Source organism: Cucurbita moschata, unplaced genomic scaffold (assembly GCF_002738365.1).
Source record: "Cucurbita moschata cultivar Rifu unplaced genomic scaffold, Cmos_1.0 Cmo_Scf00022, whole genome shotgun sequence".
NCBI classification, from domain to species: domain Eukaryota; kingdom Viridiplantae; phylum Streptophyta; class Magnoliopsida; order Cucurbitales; family Cucurbitaceae; genus Cucurbita; species Cucurbita moschata.
The window spans coordinates 3,539,691-3,566,355 of record NW_019268538.1 but is presented as its reverse complement, the minus strand read 5'-3'; the positions used below and the strand labels follow the sequence as shown (position 1 = coordinate 3,566,355).

Below are 26,665 nucleotides of genomic sequence, written 5' to 3'. Positions count from 1 at the left end.
AAAAAAAAAAAAAAAAAAAACGAAACAGAAATTTGAAATCAAAGGAGATTTCTTACAGATTGGACGGTGTCGATGTAGGCTTTGGAAGCCATCTCAGGGGACCAAACAAGCTTCATCTCCAATATTCCGGTACGATTCTCTCTATATCTGAACTCCTCCCTGTCGACTCGATTCGTAATCTAGGGTTTCGTGTTCTTCTTCCTCTGCAGGTCACAATTTCTGTTTTGGCTCTGAAAACTGAACGGGTTTCTTTTTGAATTGGGGTGGGGCTTTTATTCTCCAAGGCATTACAAATGGATTTTTCTTTTCCTTTTTTTTTTTTTATTAATAGAAATAATTAGATATGGTTGACCGTTGACATTGCCCACTTTTATCCGACGTGTTTAGATTGGATTGCCACCGTGGTTTTCTTTATTCATATTCCCCAATTTGTCAACCAATATCTTATAAAAAAAATTAAAAATATTAGATTTATATTAAATTACCCACCTTCAACAATTTCTTTAACGAAATTTGATTGCCAAATTAAAAAAAAAAAAAAAAAAAAAAAACCTTATAAACATGTTCAAATTTTAAGTATTTAAAATTAAAAAGAAAAATTGTATTGATAAATACAAATCCATCGAAAAGATTCTACTTTTATGCGATATGACTCAAAATGCTTGAATTTATACTTTAAATTAAGTTGATATTTAATACGCGAATCTTCTTATAAATAAAGCATTTTATATTATTTTGTATAAATTATAATCCTATATAAGTGAATAGATTGAATTTATATTCCAAAACGAATAAATTTTATAGGTGGGATATAGTATATACAACCATTTTTCCATCTTTACATTAAATTATTACACGTTTTTTTATAGAAAAGTATAAAATAAAAAAAAATATGTATTATTGATGAATATTGGGAATTAAATTGTGAAGTTATCATATTTGAAAAGGTATCCTGAAGGATATATTGGAAAGAAATATTGGTTGAATTTAATTTTTATTCGGAAAGATAAAATAGCCACCGCCTTCTTTTATTTTTCTACCAAATTCTATCCACCCCTTGTATTTCTAATATTAATCATTTCTTTTGTAGCTTTTATGGAAAACTTCAATTGTTTTCAGTATTTTTTTTTTTAATTTTTTTTATTTACAAACAATTTAAATCTCTTTACCTACCATTTATACTCTATTTTTAAAATATAATACAAACCTTCAACTCAAAAACAATAAAAAGAAAAGAAAAATGTATGATACAAAGCCCCCTAGTATTCCATATAAGGTTTGATCTTTCTTTTTCTTCTACCGACACGAGTTTCGGTCAAATAATTTTTCTCTTACATTTTATGTGTTAATTTTTTTATAAGAAAAATTATCATTTTATCTTTCCATATGTATAACAATGTGATTTGAAGTTGAATAAATTTGTTCTTATACATGCTTTATTAATTGTTTGATATAATTTTTTTTTTAACAATTTTGTTTTATTAGTCTTCCGTGAAATAATAATTTAGAGTTAACCAAATAAGCATAAAATTTAAATAATCTTCTTATATAGTTAGATGTAATATGATTGAAATATTATGTCTAATTTGGCGTCTCTTAAAATCATAAATCCAAGAGGTTAAACGAGCCCAATTCAACTTACTCTAAAGCTTGGCCCAACCCAAAATTAATGTTCAATGATCTAACCCATTTTACCTCTTTGATTCTATAGCAAAGTTTGTCGGTAGCCGATATTATCCTCCCTACACTTAGCAAAGAAAGGACGTTTCTTTCTTCTTCCTAACTAATGTGAGATTGTCCGCAAGTTGAATCCGAATTTGGCATACGATAACATTTTTTTTTTGTTCTCTTCCTTATCTTAATTTTTTTTTTCTTCTAAAAATGAAAATTATATCCACCAATCAAACTTGGATTCTGATATTGAAGGGTCATTGGGTAGAGAATGGGTAGATATTTGCATAAGGTAGATTCCCACAATTGAATAAGACAGAGCTCCATAGCCTCTGTGCGTTTGGACAAAGACATCCACCGAGCAAACAAGACAACAATTTGGGTCCGTATAGAATCTTCCCCAATGAAGAATTGATGAACTTATAAAATGTTATGAAATTAAAGGCATCAACAAAGATAATTCATCGGTACTCTTTTTACATGATTGCATTAGCATTTCTCCTAAACACGACACTCCTTACTACCCATCTTTTCAAATATGAACTTTCAACTTTATTTTGCAAATCAAAACATCAACAACAACAACATCATGGCCCTATCTGCCAAACCTCCCTTGCTTACATTTATATCTGAAAGGGAATTTGGTGGTCGATGTTCAAGCGGAGGCAGCAGCCTTGCATACGGGAAGGTCTTCAATGGTGTTGGGTGGAAATCGGAGTATTGGATTGCTTTCGAAGAAATTTACAGGCTTCAAATCGAAACTCGCTGATACGGTCGGCATGATTGGAAAATCTTCTTGGCATGGCACGTGATGGAATCCTAATGTGTACCATACCACTATATCTCTGTTTTCAATCCCTCGATCCCTACAGAAAAATGCATCCATTTTTTTTTTTTTTATATATAAAAAGATATAAATGGTTTAAAAAATGTCCCACCAAGTTTGAATGGTAAATACTTACCGGTCCGACCATGTTTGAAGGGTATCCTCGCCATGGCTCTGGTAAACAAACTGCCCGCCCGCCCACTCCTCGCTCCGGTTATACGGCGTAACCCATATCTGATTATTCGTAAACGCTCCTCTCCTCTGCGGCGGATCGTCCAAATCCAGCAAGCTAGCGGCGGTAGCGGCCGGAACCACCTTGTAACCGACTGGATTACCGACCCGAGTCTTTACAGAGGGATTTACAATGTGAAACTCCGATGGGTCGTACAATTTGAGCTTAATTTGAGCTTCCTTCTCTGTCTTAGCTACCTTTTTCACTGCTTTCAGGTAACTTTTTCTCGGCGATTCTCCTCTGGAAGTCATTTGCCTTTGGAGATTCACCTTTACAAATGAATTGTCGGAGCCATCGATATCCATGTCTAAGTAGAACGTAACGAAATGGTCGTGGATTACTCCGATGACGTTTTCCGACAACAGAGTGCCATAGAGATCTTGTCCGGCGAACTGGTTCGTGTTCTCGTACGATGTGCCTTTCACCATCAATATTCCACTCAGACCCACCTGTACTTCCAATTCGAAACGTATTTAATTTTTTGGGTTTAAAATGAAGAAGATAAAATTGAGTAAAATTCTTCGAGAAGAAGAGAGTTGAAACCTTGATTCTGATGAGCCCATCAGTTTGGAACTCCCAATCGACAATATAGTCATAATTGGCCACAGACGCCGCCATCCTCGCCACCAGCGTCACTTTCGGCCTAACCTCAGTGATCTGTTCCACCCAGATTTATATATATTATTAATAAATCATTCCAAATCTCAATTAGATTCCAGCTCAATTCATCACTTACATCCAAGCCCGTTATCGGACTCTCCGCATGCCGCCACCCAATATCTCCGGCGTACCTCTCGAACAAGCAAATCATATTCCGCCGCACGTACGGCTTCCCATCCACCGCCGCAAAAACACCATCCATATAATAAGCGTTTCTCGGGCAATCATTAAGCGGGTCAAGACTCATTGCCTGCAACCCGAACCCGTATTCGCCCGCATCCATATAGGTTTTGAAGTACCAAGCATCCGACGGGTCCATGTAAGGCACAAACAACTCCGATGTAAACCCCTTGTAAATAACATCCCTCAAAATCCCCGTATCCGGGTCCCGAGCTTTGGCCCGAGAAATCACCATCCCGGCTCTCGGGTCGGGTTTCAAGTGAAACTCCCAATTTGCCCATTTCACCAAATGCTCGTCCTCTACACTAAAACTCGGCCCCTTCGGTTGCTCGATTGAAATCGGATTTAGCAATTTCATTACCTTGTTCGGCGGCTGCGCCGAGTATCGGTAATCGGTGTTGGCGGCTTTTGGAATCGGGATGTTTTTCCCTTTGTCGGAAATTTCAATCACTTGTTGAGCGTCTAAGTCAACGAGGACGGTCAACCCTTCAATAGGTCTCATGTAGAAATTGGCAGTGTCCTTCATGGAGTAGCACTGGACTTTGATCAGCCGCCGATTCTCTTCCGTGGCGCCGAACCATCCGGTCGAGATGGGCAAGCAGGATACGTCTGAGAGAGCAATCCCACGGTCGAGAATCGTTTGATTGAATCTCTCACTCTTCATCGGTACCCACGTGGCAGTATACATCTCTTCGGCCGTCATCGTCGGATAACCCGAATGTGGGCCCGTTCGGAGGATAGCGACATTAGCGGAGGTCAGGTCGACGGTTAACACGTGGGATTTACCGTCGACACGTGCGACTACCGAAGCCTTTCTAGGCGGCAGAGGGTCGCCGGTTTGCCATTCAAGGACGAGGGACTTTTGGGGCTCTTCGACGACTAAGGAGTGGATGGAAAAGGGGGAGGATCTGAAGAGAGGATGAGAAGAGAGGATTGAACGAACTTGGGTGATTTCTTGAACGGTGAGTGGGTCGAGAGGGTGGTGGGGGATGTCGGAGGCGTGGTCATGACGGCGCGTGGGGTTTTGGTCGTCGAGGGTAGTGGGTTGGGATTTGGAGGTGCACCATGGGGAGTAGGCGGCGCAGTCGAAAAGCTCTGCCGCGTTGAGTGGAGGAGAGGGGAGGTGGAGCCAAGCGAAAAATAGAGCAAAGGCTGTGGTTATCGACAGGAAAGAGTAGAGGAGATATTTTCCGGCTGCCATGGTTTGGCGTTGGCCTTTCTCTATCGCTCTGATTTCTGGAGAAGATAGTGGTAGTGAAGAGCGCAGGATTGCGGGGATTTTATAATGGAAAAACAACAAATCTGGGAATCATTTGTGACGGCAAAAAAAGATAGTAATTATTTTTTCCACTAATAATCTTACAAACTTTATACTTTGTATTTATTGGGCGTAGAAAGTTTAAAAGATATTAAACTTTATATTTTCCACTAATAACATTATAAAAACTATATATTTTGTATTTATCATTTGTTTATACGTACAATATTCATATTTCTACTTCATATATTTTAATTTTTTTTATTATATCCCTTATTTGGTAGATTAAATTAGATTACGATCCAATGATGTTTTAATTTGTCCCATCATAAATAAATAATTAAACACTTATCGAGATTCTCATTTATAATTATATTAAGGTATAACTAAAATAAACATTTTTTTACTATACAACTTGTTTTTGAGAATCGAGCTCCTCTATGTTATTATCATATGAATATATGATCCTATTCTAAAAATATTTATATAAACTTCACTTGGATTTTCATTGTTCAAATTATATAAAGTCTTCCATATATATATATATATATAAAAGTTATAATTCTAAATGGCCAAATGGGTCACTCTCGCCGTTCTTTTTCCTCCCTCCCTCTAGGTGATGGTTTGGTTTTTTTTTTCACTCTAAAATCTTTTATTTGGAAAAGTCCAACCAAATATGATTATTCTATTTTAACATAATACGTAACAAGACTTGCCAATTTTGGCCAGTATAATCGTCGATCTCACAGTTTTTAAGAAGTTCAATAAGGTTAAGTTTTCACACACTTATAAAACTGTGGCCAGTGTGATAGTCAATCTCACACATCCTATAAGGATAAGTTTTCACACACTTAGAGAATGTTTCCTTCCTCCTTATAACTCATGTGAAATCTCAAAATACCTTAATTCAGTAACAATTAAGGAAAGAGAAAAAAATAATATTTCTCTCTTATTCATTTTTTAAACATTTTTTAAGCGACTGTCTTGAGATTCCCACCTTACATTAATTTATTCACAATTAAACAATAAAAGAACGGAGATAAACAATAAATCTTTAATGAAACAAAAACATAGCCTTAAAATTTTACCCTAAATTGTAATTTCTTGAATTTAAAACCATAGATTCAAGAGAAGAGAGGGAGGTTCAAAATTGTAAACTCAATTATTGATGTTATTATGGATTAATTACATAAGATTATTGACAAACAGTGTGTAATTGCAAATTGCCCAAAACACAGAAAACAATAAGTAAGAGAAAAAAGGGCAAGCCACGTGGTTTTCGCTAGCCATCAAGAAATTCTGGGAGAGAAGATCAGAAGAACAGAGAGAGGTCAGAAGAGAGAGCGAGAGGTTTTAGAGCTTTCGAACAGAAATCTCAGATCAAATTAACATGATCCTGTAATATGGGATTGAAAGGCGTCTCCTCGGCGCCCGGCGATTTCATTTACTTCAAGTCTCAGGTCCCCCTTCATCGGATTCCGGTACGTTCCTCTTTGTTTTCTCCTCCGATTTCCATTTTGTTGCCTTTTCTTTACGCGGTTAGTTGCATTGATTTCATCTGATGACTTTGTTTTCTTCTTTGTTTTAGTCCAGTAATGATTGTAATTGATCAGCATAGGTTTCCAGATGTGTAGAAAATATACATGTTTCTTGATTAAGTTTATGGTCTGCGGATTTTTTTTTTCCTTTTGCGTTTCCTAGGTTTCGCTGCTTCTCTATGGGCTTTATTTTCACTCTTATCGAGAGGATTATGTTTACTCTCGCAGATTGGCACCAAGCAATGGCGATACTATGATTTTGGCCCGAAAGTTGTACCTCCTCTTATATGTCTTCCTGGAATAGCGGGGACGGCAGATGTCTACTACAAACAAATACTCTCTTTGGCAATGAAGGTTGTTCTTTTTGAATTAGTTCGGGAGTTTACTTTAGTAGGCCCTCATCGATTCTCTACTGAGACCACAAAACATGAACTATGCGGGGTATTTGTTAAATGAATTGGCAATTTTCTCAAGGCTCAATGCGATTGGTCCGGTTCTTTTCCTCCCTTTTAGAGGAAACTCAAAAGATAGGGCTGTCTCGTAATTTCTTTTACGTTATTGACCTTTTTTCTGGGGAGAGTTTATCGTTTCTTTGTCTTTAATGTTATAGGCGTTTTAAGTTAAATGTGACTGGAGATTCCTTTATCTTCATCAATTAATTTTACTAGATAACTTTTGTTTCTAATTATTTCATGCTTCATATTAATTTGGAATGGCTGCGACCTGGCGGTTCATTGTTGATTTTTTCAATTTCAAGTTTTTTTTTTTTTTCAGTTGTTGTTTGTGAATCCAAGGTGTTATTACTGTTACTTGTAGAGTTGTGCATTCAACTACATTGGGAACATATTGCAGAATTACATCATTTTTTACATACAGGGTTACCGAGTGATTTCTGTCGATATTCCACGTGTATGGAAACATCAAGAGTGGATTCAAGCATTTGAAAAGTTCTTGGATACTATAGACGTTCATCATGTAAGGATTTTGTTTATGTCACTCTCGTAACATTATTCTATTGTCTTTTGTGCTTTCTTGTCATAAATACATCTCCATTTCTACTCTTGTAGATGAACTGGCTTGCATTTAACTTGAAGTGTGAACAGGTGCATTTGTTGAGGTTGTTATGTTTTTAAGTCAGAACAGCTAAGCTGCAATCTAGAAACAAGATTTTGATGAACATCAACCACTTTTTAGGTTTTGTTGTGTTACATAGCCACAAACCTATTAGAAGAGAAGAAATATTTCTAGGTACCATGGTTGAGCAAATTTTGATTTTGGTAAGCATGATACAGGAATATTTAGTAATATCGACTTCAGGCTTTGAGTATCTCTGGAATCTGGATGTAGATAATGTAAATATGTTATATATCGGATTTGACTTGTCACAATAGCCTGTTAAATATTGTAGGAGAGTAACTTGGCTGATTTGATTTGTGATAGAAGTTGATCTAGTGAGAAAGTGATAGTAGATGTCATCTATAGTGATAGCTGGTTTATTGAGCTTCTGTTCATCAAATATGGCATAATAGATGCATACTAACATTGTTTTTCACTAAGTGCATCATATATACAATATTTATGGTTTGAAATGATTGACAAACTAAAGACTTCTAAAGCTTAACATCTGTACTTTTAACAGATACATATTTATGGCACTTCACTTGGGGGATTTCTAGCACAACTTTTTGCTCAACATCGCCCAAGACGCGTTAAATCTTTGATATTATCCAATTCATTTATTGAGACCAAAAACTTTTCTGCAGCAATGCCATGGGCTCCAATGTAAGCTCCTGGTTCCGTTTCTTTTCTTCTTAAATTTATTTCATTCCTTCCTTGGTAGATTTATGAGCTGAAGAACTTTTGTTATTTTGTAAATTATTGATACCCAAAGAATTCCCTATGTCTATTGCTAAAATCTCAGCTGCTAAGAAGTTAGAAATGCAATTTTTGAGAAATTAGATATGTTCTCATTACGTCCAGTGCATGCCTGAAAAAGAAAAAAGAAAGAAAAAAAAAAAAGAACCAGACACTAAAGACTTTTTCCATTGATAAAATGAGGAGAATAAGAGAGGGATAACTCCAAGCTGGGGGAACATACAAAAAAGCGGTCCAATTAGCTTTCCTAAATTCTTATGTTTATAATATGGTTTGGAGAGAATGCATAAGTTAGATGCCACAATTTCTTACCATCTCTAGATGCTTTCCTGAAAATTCTATGGTTCTTCCATTACAATATTCCTAAAGATGAGTTTTTGTTGTATTTGACCACAAGCCATTGCCTTTTTCCTCTAAGCTAAAAGCCACGTGGCATTTGCTCAATTCCCTCTACTAGAAAGTGGAAAACACCAGCTAATCACAATGTAATCAAAGCTTCTGAGCATGAATGTTACAAGGACATTGCCTAAAATGGTGGGTTTGATCTTTTAGACTGTTTTTATAAAGGCTTTATCAATTAGGAATTAGGGCCAGCGAAGGGTAGCCATTTTAAATCTCGCAGCTCTATTTATTCTCCCCAACTGTTATTCAGACTAGAATAGGTACTAGTCATCTTTTAATGTATCTCTCTTTACTGAGCTGAATCTTTTGAATCCCGAATCCAACAGATTGATTTCCCTGCTTATTGATCAGTCCTATTTTAGCAGATAATTTCAAAAAAAAATTTCTGTCGTATTCAACACCTCACTGATTGGGAGGGCTTCTCTTTGAACTTCCTAATGTGACCCCTCGGAGACTTGCATTTAGTGAGCCATTAAAAAACCAGTCATCATCTCACTCCCAGAATGATATTTCTTATAAATTCCTACACGAAAGGCTGAAGACGTACCAGCCTGATGGAAATGCATAATGATGCCTGTACCAGGGCCTTTGCTGCTCCCCCATCACATTATGGACCTCCTTCCCATCTGAAATTTTTCATACTTGAAATTGATTTATTTAGGCCTGAAACCCATGGTTTGAGACCTCTACGGCCGTTTGAAAACCAACCCGTTTGAAAACTTCCTGTGCATTGAAACGTGTGAGATTCTCTATCATGACTTTCCACTCTCAAGCCACAATATCTGATCTGAAAGAGAAGGCATTTGTACTTTATATTTAGTTCCTTCAGCCTTACCAGCATCCTCAATCAAACTCTCTCGAGAGCATGTTCAGCTTTATTTGTCTAATTTGTAGTCTTACCTTTAATGCTGTCATAATATGTTTCTGATGGTCCATTAATATGTAACTGCGCATTTCCAATTCAAGATCCTCCATCCAAAAATTTTATGTTATTCAGTATAAAACTTTTCTTCAATATTAACTCGCAGGGTTTTGATATTGCTTTATGCAGTGTTAGTTGGGCCCCCTCTTTTTTGCTGAAAAGGTATGTCTTAACAGGAATTCGTGATGGCCCTCATGAACCGTTCATTGCAGATTCCGTAGACTTTGTTGTTTCTCAGGTACTTGAAGTTTAAAACTTTATTTGTAATCAAGCAAATCTCTCTCGCACAGCTCAGTGGATTTGTTCTAGATGGTTCTCTGTTTCTTGTGGATGTCAATATGTTAATAATTCTGACTAAAACAGTTTAGTGAATCACTGATGTCTGTGACTAGGTATCAGCTCAAAAATTTTAAAGCTGTATTTATCATAATGTTTTTAATCCTTCTCAGCTTTAGTTTCCAATTTTCTCCAAAATACTCGTGTCCTTTTTTCTACATTAATCCAACTCTTATGCGGACATTAGCAGCAGCTAGCTTTAATGTGTAATATGAATTGTTTATGCGTTCATCTCTTTATAATATGCCTTAGTGGAACGGCCTCATCTTTGTTTCAGTCAAAGCATCATGTTATTTGTGCTAACTGTTTATACAAAATGTTTGATTAGTTGAAGTTCTATTAGCCCTGAATTTATTATTATCTGTTCAGGTGGAAATGCTTTCTAAAGAAGATTTAGCATCGAGGCTGACCCTAACAGTTGATGATGCCTCAATTGGGCCTCTTCTTCTTCCAGATTCGTCTATTACCGTAATGGATGTATGCCTTCTAAAACTTGCCACATAATGTGTATCGCTGTAACTTGAAGTCATGATTTGTTGAAACTATGTGCTTTATTGACTTCGTTGTTTTGATGCTTGCACGTCTTGATAATTCTGCTAGTGACATGCCTCACTTTCTTTCTTGTTTTTTTTCCCACCGACATGGTTACTTCACCCCCAAGACAAATGACTACTGTGCGATTCCACTTCAACTCAAAGATCAACTGAATGAAAGGTATTCTGGAGCCAGGAGAGCATACTTGAAAACAGGGGGCGATTTCCCATTTCTTTCACGCCCCGATGAAGTTAACTTGCATCTTCAGGTAAATATGACACATGTACTCCTTCTGTACTCTCAAATCTTTAGTCATCTCATCTTAAATTGTCCGTGACAGCTGCATTTGAGACGTGTTGGGGTAGAAGCACGGCCAGATTTGGTTCAGGTAGTTCCAAGAGGAGGTAATGACAGCGGTCCTCATGAAGAAATGGATGAAAGAGGTGGTGATGACGACACACACAAGGATAACAATGAACGGAATGAAAGTTCACCTTCCGAAAGTCAAATACCTCCAGCTCCAGATAGTTCGGAATCTCATAGTTTAAAGGACCAGCTTCTTAGTAATGCTAAAGCTTGTTATTTGGTAAATGAGATGCTTTTATCAACTCGTGGAGAAAATAATGTACTTGTGGTGGTCGTTGCGATATCACTATGGTACTTTGAGATGATTTATGTAACTTGCTCGAGGTTAGGCTTGATGGAAGCTGGTTCTCGTCACCTGCTGCCATTGATACCAAACAGGTAGGAGTAACTGGTCTGCTGCACGCATAGATGGGCATGAACGTTTTGTTGTGTGCAATGTGGCCCCTCGGTCTTTGTTTCACGGTTTCAGTAAATTCTTTTTTTTTTTTCACTCTTTTACATTTGAACTCTATTTGTTTGTAAATTTTTATTATCAGATTTGTCAATTTGTTAAGGCTGGAATATTGTAGTTACTGGAAATAGACCAGGCAGATTTTCTGAAAGAGTGACGAAACTTTTATGTTGAAATTGTTAGACAATCAAATGTTTGTATCATTTTGAATACAATTACAAAAAGATGACAAAATAGATCGATATTAAAGCTCAAGGAAGAATAGTGCAAAATTGAGGTACAGATAGGTGGTTAATCCTGATTGACATGTGTACAGTGATGCATGTGGTTTTATCCTCATTGCTAATGGTTGACTACCAAAGGATAGAAAGAACAAACCAGTTCATTATTCCTATACGACAGAAGAAAGCCGCAGATAATAAAAGGTTTATAACGACGTGGGCGCCTTTTGAAGGCTTCAACTAAGAACTCGCAAAGTCTTTCACATAAGAACATTGCTTTTATTGCAGCAGCAAACATAAGTTTAAAATACTTTCGGCCGCAATTCGTCCTCATAACTCATACATATCCCCCTATACTTCAGGTTTCAATTTATGGTTTTCGTTGCATCCATATCACAGAATTTTAGAACAGACCTCATACCTCCCCCAAATAAAGTTTAAAATATATAATAAAATTTAAAGGAAACATCCTGCCATATTATAATTTATAGGCAACAAAATCTTTTCCGGTTTGCTTTTTTAATCTGGCCAAATAAGTCTACACATTTCATACTAAATTAAAAACTGAAACCATAAATGAAAACCAAGTAACAACTCTCACTACTCCACCAACCTATATATGACCCAATCCACTGACAAAACCAAATCATATGGAACCAATCGAAAATTGCCCGAACTGAAAATTATGCGACCAGGGTGCTGGCAGTTGTTGACTCACTGCAATGAGAAAGAAACTTGATTAACAAGCGGCTAATCCATCATGCACACAAATAAGAATCACAATATTTTCAATATCTAACAATTTAAAGTCAGTAGGTTGCAAGAAATCAAAGGATCACAAAGGTCGAAATCCTGATTTAGACAATAAGCTTAGTACATGTTCCACTTATTTTAAGCATAAATCAGAAGTATATTCCAGCCCTTGATAGTATAAATCTCTGTATTATGCTTAGATAAAATTTAGAACCACCCACCATTCCAAAACTTTATACCCAGTACTGTCAAATGTATAAAGTGTAGAAATTTACTCATTTCATAAAAAGACAATAATAACATTTAAAATGACGAAATGAGCATGACAGCCATAATTAGCATGTACCCTCAACCAAGAGGGCGAGGTTGAATTTCACCCACCCCAAATATTGTTTAACTAAAAATATATTTAAAATGAAAAAACAATCAATACTGAAATATAATTATCTTCATAAAATGATAGTAGAACTACTTTAACTTTGCAAAATAAACAAGACAAAAAACGTTTTAAACTCACGAAATCAGAAAACCACATTAACACCAATAGACTAGATCACTAAATTCAAATGCACAAGAGGAGACTAGCAGTCACATAAGAAGGCACAAGCACACTCTCTAATAAAATAGCCAAGAGGATGATATTTCACTTAAATTTCAAACAGTTCTCGAGGCAGAACAACTTCTATATGCCCCAATTTTATTTACCACATAGTAATAACAAAGATAACTACTCTACATTAGTTGTCATAAGATAACAAACAACTGGTATTTTCTTCTCTGTTTCTCTTCACACTTGTTGATAAACGTTTGAAAAACAGATTTTGTACTATGAATCTATATTAGTGATTAGATAATTTCAACATAAAGCACGACAACATGGATGAACGATAGAAAACTTACTATTTCCAAACTGGTGGAAGCTTCTTGGTCTTCTTGTAGTAACGAGCAAGCCTGTGAATTCTGCTCTCAACAAGAATCAATCTGAACTTGGAATCCTTGTCCTTCCTGTTCCTCTCCAAATGCTTACGGATGGAAACTGCCTTCTTGATTAAGTGATAAAGATCCTCAGGAATCTCGGGTGCCAGCCCTAAATAGTACAACCACAAACTCAAGTGTCAAAAATGCTCGTAAACAACTTAACAGAAAAATCGAAATGCGCAAGAGATGGATAAGAAGAATACCATGGGCTTTAAGAATACGCAAGATTTTGCTTCCAGTAACACTTCTGACTTGAGCTATGCCGTGAGAATCACGAAGAATGACACCAATCTGAGAAGGGGTTAAACCCTTCTTCGCAAACTTGCAGATATTATCTTCCACCTAAATTTAAATTCAATAAGAACGATAACAAACAGAATATTGCTGAAGGAATAACAAAATCCTGAAAAGCAGCCCTCCAAGCTCAGAACTTCCAGGAAGTATTCCCCATCAGTTTAACAGTGGAGGTAGTCAATAAAATACTTACATCCGTGGAAGAGATCTTGAGCCAACTTGGCGGCGTCCTCTTGTAGGGCAATGCAGAGGCGGAAATACCCTTACTGCAAAATGGAGAAAATGCAGTCAATGTTGGGAACAATACGGACCAGATTCAACTAATGAAACCAACAGCTAAAGTAGAAATGAAACGGAAGCAAATCGGAGATTAGAAACGAACCCTCGACTGTGCATACGACCCATGGTTAACGTCTAAGGCAGCGGAACTCTGTTTGCCCTAGCTATGGAGTTCGAGAAGAGTTGCTCTACCGCGACGGCCGAATAACCAGAACCCTAGATAGCCTTGGCAGAGCATTTTATACGGACACGTAAATATGATCATGCAACTGGTAGAAGAATCGCTTGATGGGCTTTTTATTGTTAAAGCCCAAATGTACATCCATGAGGAATCACTTGATGGCCTTTTTATTGTTCAGCCCAAATTTACATCTGTGAGGAATCGTTTGATGGGCTTTTTATTGTTCAGCCCAAATTTACATCCGTGAGGAATCAATTGATGGGCTTTTTATTGTTCAGCTCAAATTTACATCATGATGAATCGCTTGATGGGCTTTCTATTGTTAAGCCCAAATTTACATCTATGGGGAATCGCTTGATGGGCTTTTTATTGTTCAGCCCTAATTTACATCCATGGGGAATCGCTTGATGGGCTTTTTATTGTTCAGCCCAAATTTACATCCATGAGGAATCAATTGATGGGCTTTTATTGTTCAGCCCAAATTTACATCCATGATGAATCGCTTGTTGGGCTTTGTATTGTTAAGCCCAAATTTACATCTATGAGGAATCAATTGATGGGCTTTTATTGTTCAGCCCAAATTTACATCCATGAGGAGTCCACGTATTGTTATCTTATGACTCATATTTACGCATGCGCCATTTATAAGCTTTTTTTAAAAAAAAAAAAATCCCAAGTTAAATATTGTTGAGATTTAAAAAAACAAGAGCTAAGTTTCACAGCTAAATGCCGATCATTGTAAGAAGTCAAGTTAGATAACAACAAATTTCAAAGCCTATAAACTAATACTTCACAAACTTAATAGTCCATTCATGTTGCTATCAGTACGAATCATTCAACTTGACAAGCCAAAACTCCTTGCAGGCCTCACCACAACCTTCCAATTGCTATCTTTTAATGCGTTTGAAAGTTTCATACACAATTGCCGGCCACTTCCCCAATATAAACCATCCTCTTCGGTGAGTTCACCAAGTGCATCAAGCATTAGCCTTTTCCCTTACACAATGGTTGCTTTCCCTTCTCTTTTTCTTCTTCTATTGCTCAACTTTCATTATGTTGGGGCTTTAGTGACTGAGCTTCCGTTGATCAATCTTCAAACGTACATTGTCCATGTGAAGAAACCAGAGACAACGGACGATCTCGAGATCTGGCATCGATCGTTCTTACCGTCGAGTTCGAGTTTGCTATACTCATATCGAAATGTGATGAGTGGTTTTGCTGCAAGACTAAGTGAAGAACAAGTGAAAGCAATGGAAGAGATGGATGGTTTTGTGTCAGCAAGGCGAGAAAGGATATTGCAATTGCATACAACTCACACCCCTGATTTTCTTGGATTGAATCGCCAATTTGGGTTTTGGAAAGATTCAAACTTTGGAAAGGGAGTGATCATAGGAGTGTTGGATGGCGGAATTGCGCCAAGCCATCCTTCATTTGATGATGTGGGAATGCCACCACCGCCACCCAAATGGAAAGGAAGATGCGAGTTTAATTTCTCAGCCTGCAACAACAAGCTTATAGGTGCCAGATCTTTTAATCTCGCAACAAAAGCCTTGAAAGGAGAGACAATGATGGATGACTCTCCTATTGATGAAGATGGTCATGGGACTCACACAGCGAGCACAGCTGCTGGTGCCTTCGTCAAGGGCGCTGAGGCATTGGGAAACGCTAAAGGCACGGCCGTTGGCATGGCCCCTTTAGCTCATCTAGCAATTTACAAAGTTTGCTTTGGAGAAGACTGCCCTGATACCGACATTCTCGCAGCACTTGATGCCGCTATTGAAGACGGCGTCGATGTGCTCTCACTCTCGCTTGGGAGCCCATCGGTTCCATTCTTCCAAGACTTAGTCGCCATAGGTGCATTCGCAGCCATTCAAAAGGGGATTTTTGTGAGTTGCTCAGCTGCTAATTCAGGCCCTTTTAAAGCCACATTGTCCAACGAAGCGCCGTGGATTCTAACGGTTGCAGCCAGCACCATTGATCGAAGAATCAAAGCCGCTGCAAAGCTTGGAAATGGAGAAGAATTTGATGGCGAATCTCTGTTCCAACCAAGTGATTTCCCACCAACATTGTTGCCACTTGTTTACGCTGGTGAGAAGAATCAAACAGCCGCTTTGTGTGGAGAAGGATCATTGAAAGACATAGACGTAAAGGGAAAAGTTGTGGTATGCGAAAGAGGAGGAGGAATTGCAAGAATTGCAAAAGGGACCGAAGTCAAGAACGCAGGGGGCGCCGCCATGATCCTCCTAAACCAACAACAAGATGGGTTCAGTACCGAAGCAGATGCTCACGTTCTTCCGGCAAGCCACGTCAGCCACAAGGCGGCGTTGAAGATCAAAGCCTACATAAACTCAACAACATACCCAACAGCCACAATTCTTTTCAAAGGAACCGTAATTGGCGATGACAACTTTTCACCCGCCATAGCTTCTTTTTCATCTCGAGGTCCCAGCGTTGCAAGCCCTGGAATTTTGAAGCCCGACATAACCGGTCCAGGTGTCAGCATTTTAGCCGCATGGCCATTTCCCTTAGACAAAAACAGAAACACAAAATCAACATTCAACATAATTTCAGGAACATCCATGTCCTGTCCTCATCTCAGCGGCATTGCAGCTCTAATCAAAAGCTCTCACCCTGATTGGTCACCGGCCGCCATTAAATCCGCCATAATGACAACCGCTGACATAACAAATCTTGAAGGCCAACCAATTGTGGATGAAAATTTACAACCGGCGGATTTGTTTGCAACTGGCGCCGGTCATGTCAACCCATCAAAAGCAGCCGACCCAGGATTAGTTTATGACATTCAACCCGATGATTACATTCCTTATCTTTGTGGATTGGGATACAAAAGTAACGAAGTTGCAACAATTGCCCGTAAACCAATTAATTGTTTGGCAAAACCAAGCATTCCCGAAGGAGACCTCAACTATCCATCATTTACGGTCGTTTTAGGACCGCCGCAAACATTTACAAGAACAGTAACGAATGTCGGGTGTGGACGTGAAGTTTATACTGCCGTGGTCGAAGCACCGCCGTCCATTTCTGTAACAATCCGACCAAGTAAGATATTCTTCTCAAAGATTAACCAAAAAGTGACATTTTCAGTGACGTTCAAGAGAATTGGTTCGATTAGTCCCTCAACAGAATTTGGTAAAGGATATCTCAAATGGGTTTCCGACAAACACGTCGTTAGAAGTCCGATCTCTTTTAAGTTTGCATGAGACCAAAAATTTGCGTCTCCGTATAATAAAAAAATTAAACCAATGTGTTGATTCACTAATACTGCAATTTTATACGAATAATATAGTTTGTTTAATGTAATTATATCTATGTATACTCTAACCAACAATTGATTTATGATTAAATTATAAAATAATTAATACGTGTGTGGTAAGATTGGGTTGTTACAACCAACTTATTGAACAATAAATGGCAGTGTCTGTTGTTTGAAGTGTGTATGCGGCTAAGAGAATACTAATCTGCTAATCTTAGGGTAGTCGTCAAAATTAACTCCAGCCGTTTTTATTTTATTTTAATGAGATCAATATTTTAAAACTAGCCGATGGTAATTAAATTTTGAAAAATTGAAGGTTGACTATAATTTTGGCTGGAATTGACTTGGAATAAATTCCGACCAAAAAATACTACAATTTTGTTGTTAGGTAATGGTGGAGTTTCTGTAAGAATTTGAACCTTCATCTTTAAGTGAATAAATTATATAGTTATTAATAAAATTGATTGTATAATAATTTTAGTTTCAAACTTTACACTAAAATTGGATTACGAGTTTATAATCTTTCTCATTTTTAATTCATTTAAAATCTTAACTTAAGCTCGTGTTTTTTTTTGTATCCGAGAAAGCATGTGATATTTGAAAAATGAGTTCCCCTAATTACTCCAAGCAGATATGTTTACAAAATAATGGAAATTTGTGTTATTTATGTCCTTGATGACGTGCTTAAAATAAATAACTGATTCGTTCCGATTTGAAACATATTATATAATAAGGTTACAAAATGGTGAGTGGTTCGGACTCCAACTGACAGCAATATTTGTATAAATTAAAACTATATAATATTTTACCCAAATTAATATAATATTATTCTACGTCCGTGGCTATTTTTAATGTCTCAGAGCTAAGTTCATACATTTTAAATTTTCCAAAAAGGGAAGTACGAATCTTTAGGCCTTTATTTAGAAATTTGATGGCAGATTCTTCGGGTAATAAAATATAATACAGAGACTGGATCTGAAAATAATAATAATAATAATAATAGTACAATAATAAATGCCAAATAGTAATGAATAAGAATTAAATAAAGCTATAATTTAAAGTTTATAAAGTATATCATTCTAAAGTCAACAGTTTAAACAAAAAGGCGCCGAAGAGAGACCTTGGAAACTGGTGGTGGTTATAAATAGAGGCTCATTTTTGCTTCAAAATCCATCCATCTCTGTGTGTCTTTTGGGTGTCGTAAAACATGAATGACAACATTGGATCCCCATTTTCTTATGACTTGGGAGAAGAACTATTCCCTCTCCCTTCACTTTCCTGCATAGATATTCCTGTTCCTCAGTTTCCCTCCATCTCTCCCTTGGACAACAATAAAAGTGGTACTCAAAAGCCCAAAAATGGCCGCCGGAAAAAACCACCGGCCAACAGTTCCGATGATATTGGCGATATGAACCCAAACGAACACAAAAAGAAGAAGATTATGCACAGAGATGTGGAGCGCCAGAGGAGACAAGATATGGCTTCTCTTTACGCCACTCTTCGCTCACTTCTCCCTCATGAATATCTCAAGGTAAAACACGCCCACCTTATCTCATTATTCTACCTTTGTTTCTCTCCCCCGCCCCAACCCACAAATTAACATTGCCTTTTCTATAGGGAAAACGGTCGATATGTGACCATATGCTGGAAGCAGTGAAGTACATTCGACATATGCAGAGCAGGATTCAAGTTTTGTGTAATAAAAGAGACGAGCTGAAAAGGGTGTCTGACAAAAATCCAGTGGCTACCATGGTGGAGACCCTTGATTCCTCTAAAAGGGATTCGGTGTTGGTGAGGGCCAGAAATGAATCGGGAGGAGTTCAAGTTGTTTTAAACACTGCCACCCAACACAACCTCCCTGTTTCCAACATTCTTCGAGATTTAGCCACCGAAGGGCTCGAAATCCTTAGCTACATTTCCACCAAAGTAAATGACAGCTTCATTCACACCATCGAATGCCAAACTCTCGTTGATTCCAACCATACTCCAAGTATCGACGTGTCCGAATTGCAACATAAGTTAATGAATTTGGAATATTTTCTTTTGAATTAGAACTATAGGAAAAAAAATTCAATGTGGTCGTTACACTGTGAACGTTTCTATATTCAATAATATAAGCATCGTTAGTCATATTGTATCGATCCCTTTTAATAATTTTCATATGAGATTTTCTACTATCTTAAATAAGATTTATTAGTCACACACGACACAAAAATCATAGAGACAAAATTAGAAATATGCATAGTTGATTTTATTAAGCAATAAATATGTTCTTGGTTAAGAAAATAATAATCATAGATAATAAATAATACTGAAAAAAAAAACTTATTAATAGCTTATATGCTATAGGAAAGTTACAATTCTGAAGATGTCGTACTAATTAGCGAGCGTCTAGTATATGAAAATATTTATACTTCTTTTCACGTACGGAAATATGAAATTCAAACTCATGTGACAAGCCACGAATCTGAAAGAATCATTAACAAAATCCCACATCTGCAAGCCCGCTTACTCTAAAACCTATGCTTTTTGGTCGACAAACTTCCAATCCAATGCTTACGCAAATTGTCTCCAATAAAGGGGGAAATTATAAATTTATATGTTTATTATCCTAGAGTGAAAGTTAAATTATAAATTAAAAAATAAATAAATTTATTTTTTGTTTTCATACACATTATACATTTTGTCATTTTTTATTGTCAAATCGAGTAATAATCCCGACACGTTTTCGAAGCAGAGGGCCATGCCCTGCTATGTAAACGCTGGGTTTGAAGTTTTTTGTTTTTTGTTTTTTGTCTTTTTTTTTTGTTTTTTTTTTGTTTTTTTTTATAAATAATTTACACGTTTAAATACAACTAATGTACAAATTAAAATATAACATAAGTACATGCAACTATTACACATTAAAATCTTCTTGATTGTATTTATAAATATTTCCACAATTTTAATTATGTTACGATTAAATTGATATGCTAGCATTATTAAGTTATATAATATAGATAGATATATTAAACAGAAGAGTGCAATATTAAGCTATATAATACCGACCCAAATTGAAAAAAAGCTACAATGTTATTTAATAGAATTATACTACAAGAAGGGATGATGTGGCACACTTTCCAATGCCTCACCCATCTCCCTCTCATTATTTAATACAATTATTTTAGCAAACATTTAAAAATAATTTTTTAATAACTCTTTCGATATTATAAACCTTTAAAGAAAACTTTTTTTAATAAAAATATATTATCATGAAATATTTGCATGTATTAAAAAGAAAAAAAAATATGTTACATGAGGTGTTATCTTTATTGGTTATTAAAATAAGTTTCTTTTTCTTTCGCTATAAAATAACGCGGTTTTATTGTATTGAAATATAATTTAAATTGATGGGTTTAAAATGTATAAATTAATTAAATAAATAAATAAAAGGGGAAGTACGGTCAATAATTGAATGCATGAGTATGGGAAGCGGCCGACCATTGCTTTTCCCTTCACTTTTTTGTGTTTTTACTACGTCGGTAATTAATTCATTTATTAGACTACGGATTTAATTAATTATTTTAAAACTCTTTTACTTATACGTCTCCTTATTTTAATGTATATTACTCTTTATTTAGTTAGATGCGCATCTTAAGGCATACATTTAGAACTTAATTGAATTTCTATTAATCTTAGGGATTAAAGTATTGAATTTCTATTTATGCTACAAATTTATTAATCTTACTCCATTTGATTTGAGTTTTCATTTCTTCAAAATACGTTCATAATTATTTTCATTTTTTGTTCACTAAATTAAAAAAATATATATTCGATTTTTAAAAATATTAATAACACAAATAAGAAATTTACAAGTAAAAGAGTGTTTATAAACTTAAATTTTAGTTTAATTAATGTTTATAAATTTGTAAGTTTTCGCCTATAAATTTATTTTTTTTTAACCTCGTGGACCACGTTATAAATTTATTCAACATACAATTCATTAACTAGTTTCGTTATTAACACGTAACCTATTAAATTATGTCAAGACAATATATTTTTTTAATATATATTTTAATGATTAATCAATTCTTTACATTTTTTTTTTCAGATACGATATAATTTATTTATTTATTTTATAAAAGGGGTGAGACATTAATCAAACATATTCCAAGTTTTTGAGTGAAAACCCATGTGGGAGAGCACAGCATCACGTGACAATAAACTTCATGCAATCAAACTATATATTAAATGAATTGCCTTTAATATTATTCATTCTGTCATATTACAAGTCTACCCTCTAAACCTATATAATTATATTTAGTTAATTAATTAACAAGTTATTTTCATAAATCCGTTTATTATCTACGTCACTTCAAAAACATATTAATAACATGCCACAACAGCCTTAATCAAATATCTTATTAGAAATTCGTCTACGTTAACAAAGTACCAGTACTTTTTAAGCTTAATAATATGTGAAGTGCAAAATAATATATACTTTACGGCTATACCATAGTGATGTTGTTAAAGAAATGTGCACCTTATTAGTATTGATAATATTTTTCAATTAATTTATTTTCGTGATCACTCTTATTCAGAGGTGGTTTCAATTCATTTATGTATCTTTCATTTACTCGGATGTTACAATATCTTTTCAACTAAGTTATATGTTGCGAATTCAATTTAAAAATAATTGTTACATGGATGATATATACTATTACAAAGTCTATCGATAAAATTTAATTACTCCTAAATGTGTTTTTAATTTTTTAATCATTTTAATAAATCAAACGCATTTAAAAGTATAAGATTACATATTAAAAATGATAAAAGTAGTTTTTAACTATTTTAAAAACTAATTTATGTCCGATAGACTGAAAAATGGAGAAAAATGAAGAGTTGGGCCTCCTGAGTTGAGCATTTACGGCCCAAGCCTATGGTCACCGTGGCCTTCACAAGCCCACGGTTGAACCACTTTTAGCATTCTCGAGTTTTTATCTTTATTTTTTTTAAATTAAGGTTTAACTTATTAAAAAAAAAAACTGCCACGTGTAAGAAAAACTAACTTAAATTTATCAGCATAACAACTTGAACCTAGCTCCATTGACAACATTGTATTCTCTAATCTTTTGGTCAAAATATTTATTTATGGAAGTTTCTCATATTATTCTTTAAATGTAAAATTAAATCTAATAATGTATATAAAAAGTAAATATATATATTCTAGAAAATACAGAAATTTTATCCTTAAACTTGTCATACATCTACCATTAATTTTTTAAAAAATATTGTATTTTGTCTAAATTTTCAATTTTTTTATCAATTGCCATATAAAAAAATTTAAAATTGATGGGAAGTATTTGATTTTATTTATTTATTTATTTATTTATTTTCTCTTAAAGGCCTCGCACGCGATAGAAACATCATTATCATGTTCCACACTCCTAAATCATTCCAATTTCCCTACCTTTCCCCCCTGTTTGACTCCATCCTCAAATCTCTAGACCATTTCCTCTTTTTTATCTTTCTATCAAATTAAACGCTTCAAGTACAAGAAATTATCATCATCTTACCCCATTTTATATCAATTTTAAGATTTTGATCTATTTCTAGCAAAGGGTCACGTTCTTGGACTTGATTAGAATGAAAATTAAAGATATAAGATATGATAAAAGCTTAAACAATTATACGTTGGGTAACCTTCCAGTTGGATATTACTAATTAGTAATAACATTTAAATGTTACTTAGAAAAGGAAATGAAGCTTAAAGCTGTACACAAATTTGAACATATTAAAATTTATTAGTGTAGGAATGAAAAGCAAAAGGCTATATATATATAGATATATATAATTCAACTATAAAATAATGCAACAAAGACAACTTTTCCTTTCCCTTTTCTCTTTTCTCTTCCTTACAGCTCACTCAGAGAACCTCACAGATCAAACCAATTTCATTTCCTTTTACATCTAACAGATTTAACTAAGGGAAAGGAAGGAAAAGCTGCTTCCTTCGCATCGCCATTCAACGAGAGCTCTTCTTTTGATACATTCCCACAAGAAAACCAGCAAAAGACAGCACCAAAACAGCCCTTCAAACCCTTTCTCCGATGGGCTTCTTCTTCTTTTTCTTCTTCTTCTTCTTCTCGTCGGCCTCATCAATGGCGTTCCTCAAAGCTCAGCCCCACAAACTCCAATCAACCCATCTCCTCGATCTCTACATCAGAGATTACACATTCAAGTCCCTCGACAACACAATCAAAACAGGGACACTTCACAACGTCCCATTGCCCCAAAATTTCTCCGGCGTCAATGTCGACACGGCCAGGTTCCGATGCGGAAGTTTACGGCGGTACGGCGCCAGGGTGAAGGAATTCCATCTGGGTGTCGGCGTTTCTCTGAACCCATGTGCGGAAAGAATCGTAATCATCCGACAAAATTTGGGCTCCAATTGGTCCTCCATTTACTTCAACAACTACCATTTAACCGGTTACCAATTAGTGTCTTCAATTTTGGGGCTTTTGGCTTATAATTCCGGCTATTACAGTAATAGTTCCAGTTCCGCTGTTCCATTTGAGGTCGGAATATCCGCCGGAGAAAAACCCATCACGATAGACTTCAGAAACTCGACGAGAATGGAGAATGTTTCGGGAATGAGGCCAATTTGTGCGAGCTTTGAGAGGGATGGGAGAGTGACTTTGGCGAAGGAAATTTCGCCATTGATATGCTCTGTTTTGAGACAGGGCCATTTTGGGTTGGTAGTGGAGGAGCCAGAGCCGGTGGAGCTGAAGAAAAAGGAGCGGCCATGGAAGGTAGCGATTGGGAGCTCGATTGGGGCGGCGATCGGAGCGTTTCTGTTGGGGTTGCTTTTGGTGGCGATGTTTGTTAGAGTGAAGAAGAGGACGAGAATGGAGGAGCTGGAAATTAGAGCGTACGAAGAGGAAGCTCTGCAGGTTTCAATGGTCGGACACGTCAGAGCTCCGACCGCTCCGGGGACTCGAACTTTGCCGTCGATCGAACATGAATATTTGCCACCGTCTCGTCGACGCTGAGATTTGAAGGTGTTTTTGGTCAGTCTTAGAGCTATATTCTTTTTGTAACATTACTAAAATGAAGATTTTTATTGTACATTTGGAATTGATTTGCGAACACAAACACAACTTGTTTGGATTTCGCTCCTTCTACATGTTTCTGTTTACGGATTTTTAGTGAAAATTTTAGCTTGAATCGATCTACCAGGACCAAATTTAGATGTTTTTTTTTTTTTTTTTAATTTTATTTTAGTTTCAAGATTATCAAATTTTCTAAATATTTGTTAGTCATATGGATTATATATATATTTTTGTGTTTGGTTGAGATGAACAAATGCTTTCATTTAAAGTTACGAAACATTATATTTCCACCATTTTGAAATCATTTCAAGCGTGGGAAGAAATTTTTCTTTTTTATTTTTTATTTCTTTGAATTTTATCATTTTAACTCACCCTTATGAATTGTCCCTATCGTCTTTGTCCTATAATTCTATGAAATATTTAATTATAATCTATATTTAGTTTAATTTAGTTTACATAGCACAATTAACTTTAATAAATCGTTCCTATCATACTAAGCAAATGTTTGTATTCCTATACCATACTAACTCACCTTTGTCATTAGGTTGGTTTGGTCGAGCCTGAACCTGAAAAAAAAAGCCCAAATTAGGCTTGGGCTCAAGGTTAGTGGGCTTAATGCACACTTTTGGTTGTGCCGAACTGACCCAATTTTCAATAATCAATCCTTAAATTTGGTTCATTCCAGTAAAGTTTAAGTTGGATTTCCATATACTCATTGGATGAGTAAATTTGTTTTAAAAAACAATAATTTAAAATTTTTCTTAACTCAATGTTATTGAGATTTATTAAAACTTACGTAAGTTATTTTCAAATTTTGATATTATTATTAGTTTAAATTAATAAAATGTTGGATTATAAAGTTTCTTTTAATTAAAAACTAACAAATATATTTTTAGTAAACATATATATGGCTTGTCCTATAACCCGGGACTTGATTAAGTATCCAAATAATTCAAATGGACCGGCCCATGTGTCAACTTTCTCTAAAAAATATAACCAATATGACGTAAAACTTTCCTACCACATATATATATATATCTCTGTTATATCAACAATAATTAAAAACGATCTATATCATTTAATACGGTAGATCGATTGAAACATGAAAATTAGAAATAATAAATTTAAACGTTATCTGGTCAAACCCAGTAGACTTTGAGTAGTAAGTAATGATATTAACAAACAAAACTTATGTCGGCGCAAGCAGAAAAAACAATTATGCTTTTTTTAACATTTATCGTAAGTTCCAAATTTCACTTTTGTGCTTTAACGTCGCATACGTTTCTAAAACACTATTAATTAAAGAAAAAGTTACCTTGTTTTTTTCGCTTCACACTAATATTTCTTGTAAATTAATTTTCTTTGTTCTCTTCCTCGTCACTTGGATGGGAACATTTACCAACATCGCTTAGATAATCCTCACGACAATACTACCCATTCGTTAACATACTATACTACAAATAAATATCCAACTTAATTGAACAGTTCACTAAAAAAAATGCGAAATTTTGAATGAAGCCATTTTTTCAAAAGAAATATAAGGTAGTTTGAGTAATGTTACAATAATTTAGGGTGGTAGGTCAGTAAAGTTTTGATATCAAAATTTAGTGAGAAAAAGGAAAAAGTAAAATGGTAAAATGAGAAAGAATGAAAATAATGGGTATGGACCCAATTGCCAAATAAAGGCTAACCTTGTAAAAGAGGAATAAAAACCGTAGGTGGTCACACTCTTATTTCCGTGCCTTTAAAAATGGACTTGACCCTAAATTTCAAGGCTTCACATTAATGATTCAACCACCTACTTGTGTAACAGCTTGACATAAAAATCATTAACTTAATATTAATTTATTCTATTCTCTTGTTGTTTGTTTAAAAGTTTCATAAGTCAGACATTTGATACAGATAGTTTCGATGTATCTATAGCAACAGAGTTGTTCAAATGAGAGAGGTTGGCACACAGGTTTACCATGCATATAAAATCAATGGGTTTGAGTTAAAAGGCATGAGAAATCCTTGGTTTTGTCTACACATATGAGCATTTATGGGATTTGTTTTTCTTTTGACCAATTTGTAAGGAAGAAATGGACAAGAAAAATGAAAATCGCCTCAAGAGATTAGTGTCGGAAGTACACGTTTGAGCCTTTTATTGGGCTGCATGTTAATTTCCGTTTCAAAGGCTTGTCTGACCTTCCGGCCCAAATTCCAAGCCCATTAATTACAGGATTCTACTACTCCCTTGCATTTTTATCCTTGGATAAACCCTAATTATACAATTTCTCTCTCCCTCTTTTTTTTTTTTTTTTTTTTTTTTTTTTTTTTTTTTTTTTTTTTTTTTTTTTTTTT

The 26,665-nt window shown here is 35.4% G+C and overlaps 7 protein-coding genes across 10 annotated transcripts in view; 4 read left to right on the top strand and 3 right to left on the bottom strand.

The window, feature by feature from the left end:
• The window catches only part of LOC111459536, a 1,319-nt gene extending 894 nt beyond the window's left edge, over positions 1-425 (bottom strand). Inside the window, exon 1 of one of the 3 annotated variants that reach the window (XR_002713308.1) lies at positions 57-425. Coding sequence is in view for 1 of the 3 variants with exons in the window: in XM_023102488.1 (XP_022958256.1) it covers positions 57-116 (60 nt within the window). In the remaining 2 variants the exon portion in view is untranslated. The remainder of the gene's footprint in view (positions 1-56) is intronic. The other 2 variants (XM_023102490.1, XM_023102488.1) reach the window with 2 other exon arrangements.
• A 1,637-nt stretch (positions 426-2,062) lies between these two features.
• On the bottom strand, positions 2,063-4,849 carry LOC111459514 (primary amine oxidase-like). Its single transcript, XM_023102456.1, has 4 exons — positions 3,466-4,849; positions 3,273-3,386; positions 2,634-3,178; positions 2,063-2,537 (listed from the first exon to the last, which is right to left on the bottom strand). Exons 1-4 carry the CDS (start codon positions 4,768-4,770, stop codon positions 2,327-2,329), a joined length of 2,175 nt encoding a protein of 724 aa, XP_022958224.1. The 5' UTR covers positions 4,771-4,849; the 3' UTR covers positions 2,063-2,326.
• A 1,231-nt stretch (positions 4,850-6,080) lies between these two features.
• LOC111459503 (maspardin-like) lies at positions 6,081-11,423 on the top strand. 2 transcript variants are annotated; one of them, XM_023102441.1, is made up of 9 exons: positions 6,081-6,308; positions 6,594-6,719; positions 7,140-7,159; positions 7,242-7,340; positions 8,005-8,147; positions 9,694-9,802; positions 10,270-10,377; positions 10,562-10,702; positions 10,775-11,423. In XM_023102441.1, exons 2-9 carry the CDS (start codon positions 6,653-6,655, stop codon positions 11,180-11,182), a joined length of 1,095 nt encoding a protein of 364 aa, XP_022958209.1. In that variant the 5' UTR covers positions 6,081-6,308; positions 6,594-6,652; the 3' UTR covers positions 11,183-11,423. The 2 variants fall into 2 exon arrangements, with proteins under 2 accessions (XP_022958209.1, XP_022958208.1); XM_023102440.1 differs by lacking the exon at positions 7,140-7,159 and having other exon boundaries at positions 6,082-6,308.
• A 499-nt stretch (positions 11,424-11,922) lies between these two features.
• On the bottom strand, positions 11,923-14,030 carry LOC111459504 (40S ribosomal protein S13-like). The gene is made up of 5 exons (XM_023102442.1): positions 13,880-14,030; positions 13,691-13,763; positions 13,407-13,545; positions 13,126-13,312; positions 11,923-12,189 (listed from the first exon to the last, which is right to left on the bottom strand). The coding sequence occupies exons 1-5, from the start codon at positions 13,900-13,902 to the stop codon at positions 12,156-12,158; spliced, it is 456 nt and encodes a 151-aa protein (XP_022958210.1). The 5' UTR covers positions 13,903-14,030; the 3' UTR covers positions 11,923-12,155.
• Positions 14,031-14,952: 922 nt separating this feature from the next.
• Positions 14,953-17,178, top strand: LOC111459745 (subtilisin-like protease SBT1.8). Its single transcript, XM_023102774.1, has one exon. The coding sequence runs from the start codon at positions 14,962-14,964 to the stop codon at positions 17,176-17,178; it is 2,217 nt and encodes a 738-aa protein (XP_022958542.1). The 5' UTR covers positions 14,953-14,961.
• A 1,225-nt stretch (positions 17,179-18,403) lies between these two features.
• On the top strand, positions 18,404-19,284 carry LOC111459679 (transcription factor bHLH118-like). The gene is made up of 2 exons (XM_023102691.1): positions 18,404-18,762; positions 18,849-19,284. The coding sequence occupies exons 1-2, from the start codon at positions 18,439-18,441 to the stop codon at positions 19,281-19,283; spliced, it is 759 nt and encodes a 252-aa protein (XP_022958459.1). The 5' UTR covers positions 18,404-18,438; the 3' UTR covers position 19,284.
• A 3,835-nt stretch (positions 19,285-23,119) lies between these two features.
• On the top strand, positions 23,120-24,455 carry LOC111459611. The gene has a single exon (XM_023102599.1). It carries the CDS (start codon positions 23,321-23,323, stop codon positions 24,260-24,262), a length of 942 nt encoding a protein of 313 aa, XP_022958367.1. The 5' UTR covers positions 23,120-23,320; the 3' UTR covers positions 24,263-24,455.
• The last annotated feature ends 2,210 nt before the right edge of the window (positions 24,456-26,665 follow it).

Coding starts and splice junctions, on each gene's coding strand:
- LOC111459504 (XM_023102442.1), bottom strand. CDS start 13,902: ATGGGTCGTATGCACAGTCGAGG. Junction 13,764..13,879: donor GGTCGTATGCACAGTCGAGG/GTTCGTTTCTAA, acceptor TCCATTTTGCAG/TAAGGGTATTTCCGCCTCTG. Junction 12,190..13,125: donor CTTCCACCAGTTTGGAAATA/GTAAGTTTTCTA, acceptor TTCTCATTGCAG/TGAGTCAACAACTGCCAGCA.
- LOC111459679 (XM_023102691.1), top strand. CDS start 18,439: ATGAATGACAACATTGGATCCCCATTTTCTTATGACTTGGGAGAAGAA. Junction 18,763..18,848: donor TCCCTCATGAATATCTCAAG/GTAAAACACGCC, acceptor CCTTTTCTATAG/GGAAAACGGTCGATATGTGA.
- LOC111459503 (XM_023102440.1), top strand. CDS start 6,231: ATGGGATTGAAAGGCGTCTCCTCGGCGCCCGGCGATTTCATTTACTTC. Junction 6,720..7,241: donor TACTCTCTTTGGCAATGAAG/GTTGTTCTTTTT, acceptor TTTTACATACAG/GGTTACCGAGTGATTTCTGT. Junction 10,703..10,774: donor AAGTTAACTTGCATCTTCAG/GTAAATATGACA, acceptor TGTCCGTGACAG/CTGCATTTGAGACGTGTTGG.
- LOC111459611 (XM_023102599.1), top strand. CDS start 23,321: ATGGGCTTCTTCTTCTTTTTCTTCTTCTTCTTCTTCTCGTCGGCCTCA.
- LOC111459745 (XM_023102774.1), top strand. CDS start 14,962: ATGGTTGCTTTCCCTTCTCTTTTTCTTCTTCTATTGCTCAACTTTCAT.
- LOC111459514 (XM_023102456.1), bottom strand. CDS start 4,770: ATGGCAGCCGGAAAATATCTCCTCTACTCTTTCCTGTCGATAACCACA. Junction 3,179..3,272: donor ATGGGCTCATCAGAATCAAG/GTTTCAACTCTC, acceptor TTGGAAGTACAG/GTGGGTCTGAGTGGAATATT. Junction 2,538..2,633: donor CTTCAAACATGGTCGGACCG/GTAAGTATTTAC, acceptor ATTTTTCTGTAG/GGATCGAGGGATTGAAAACA.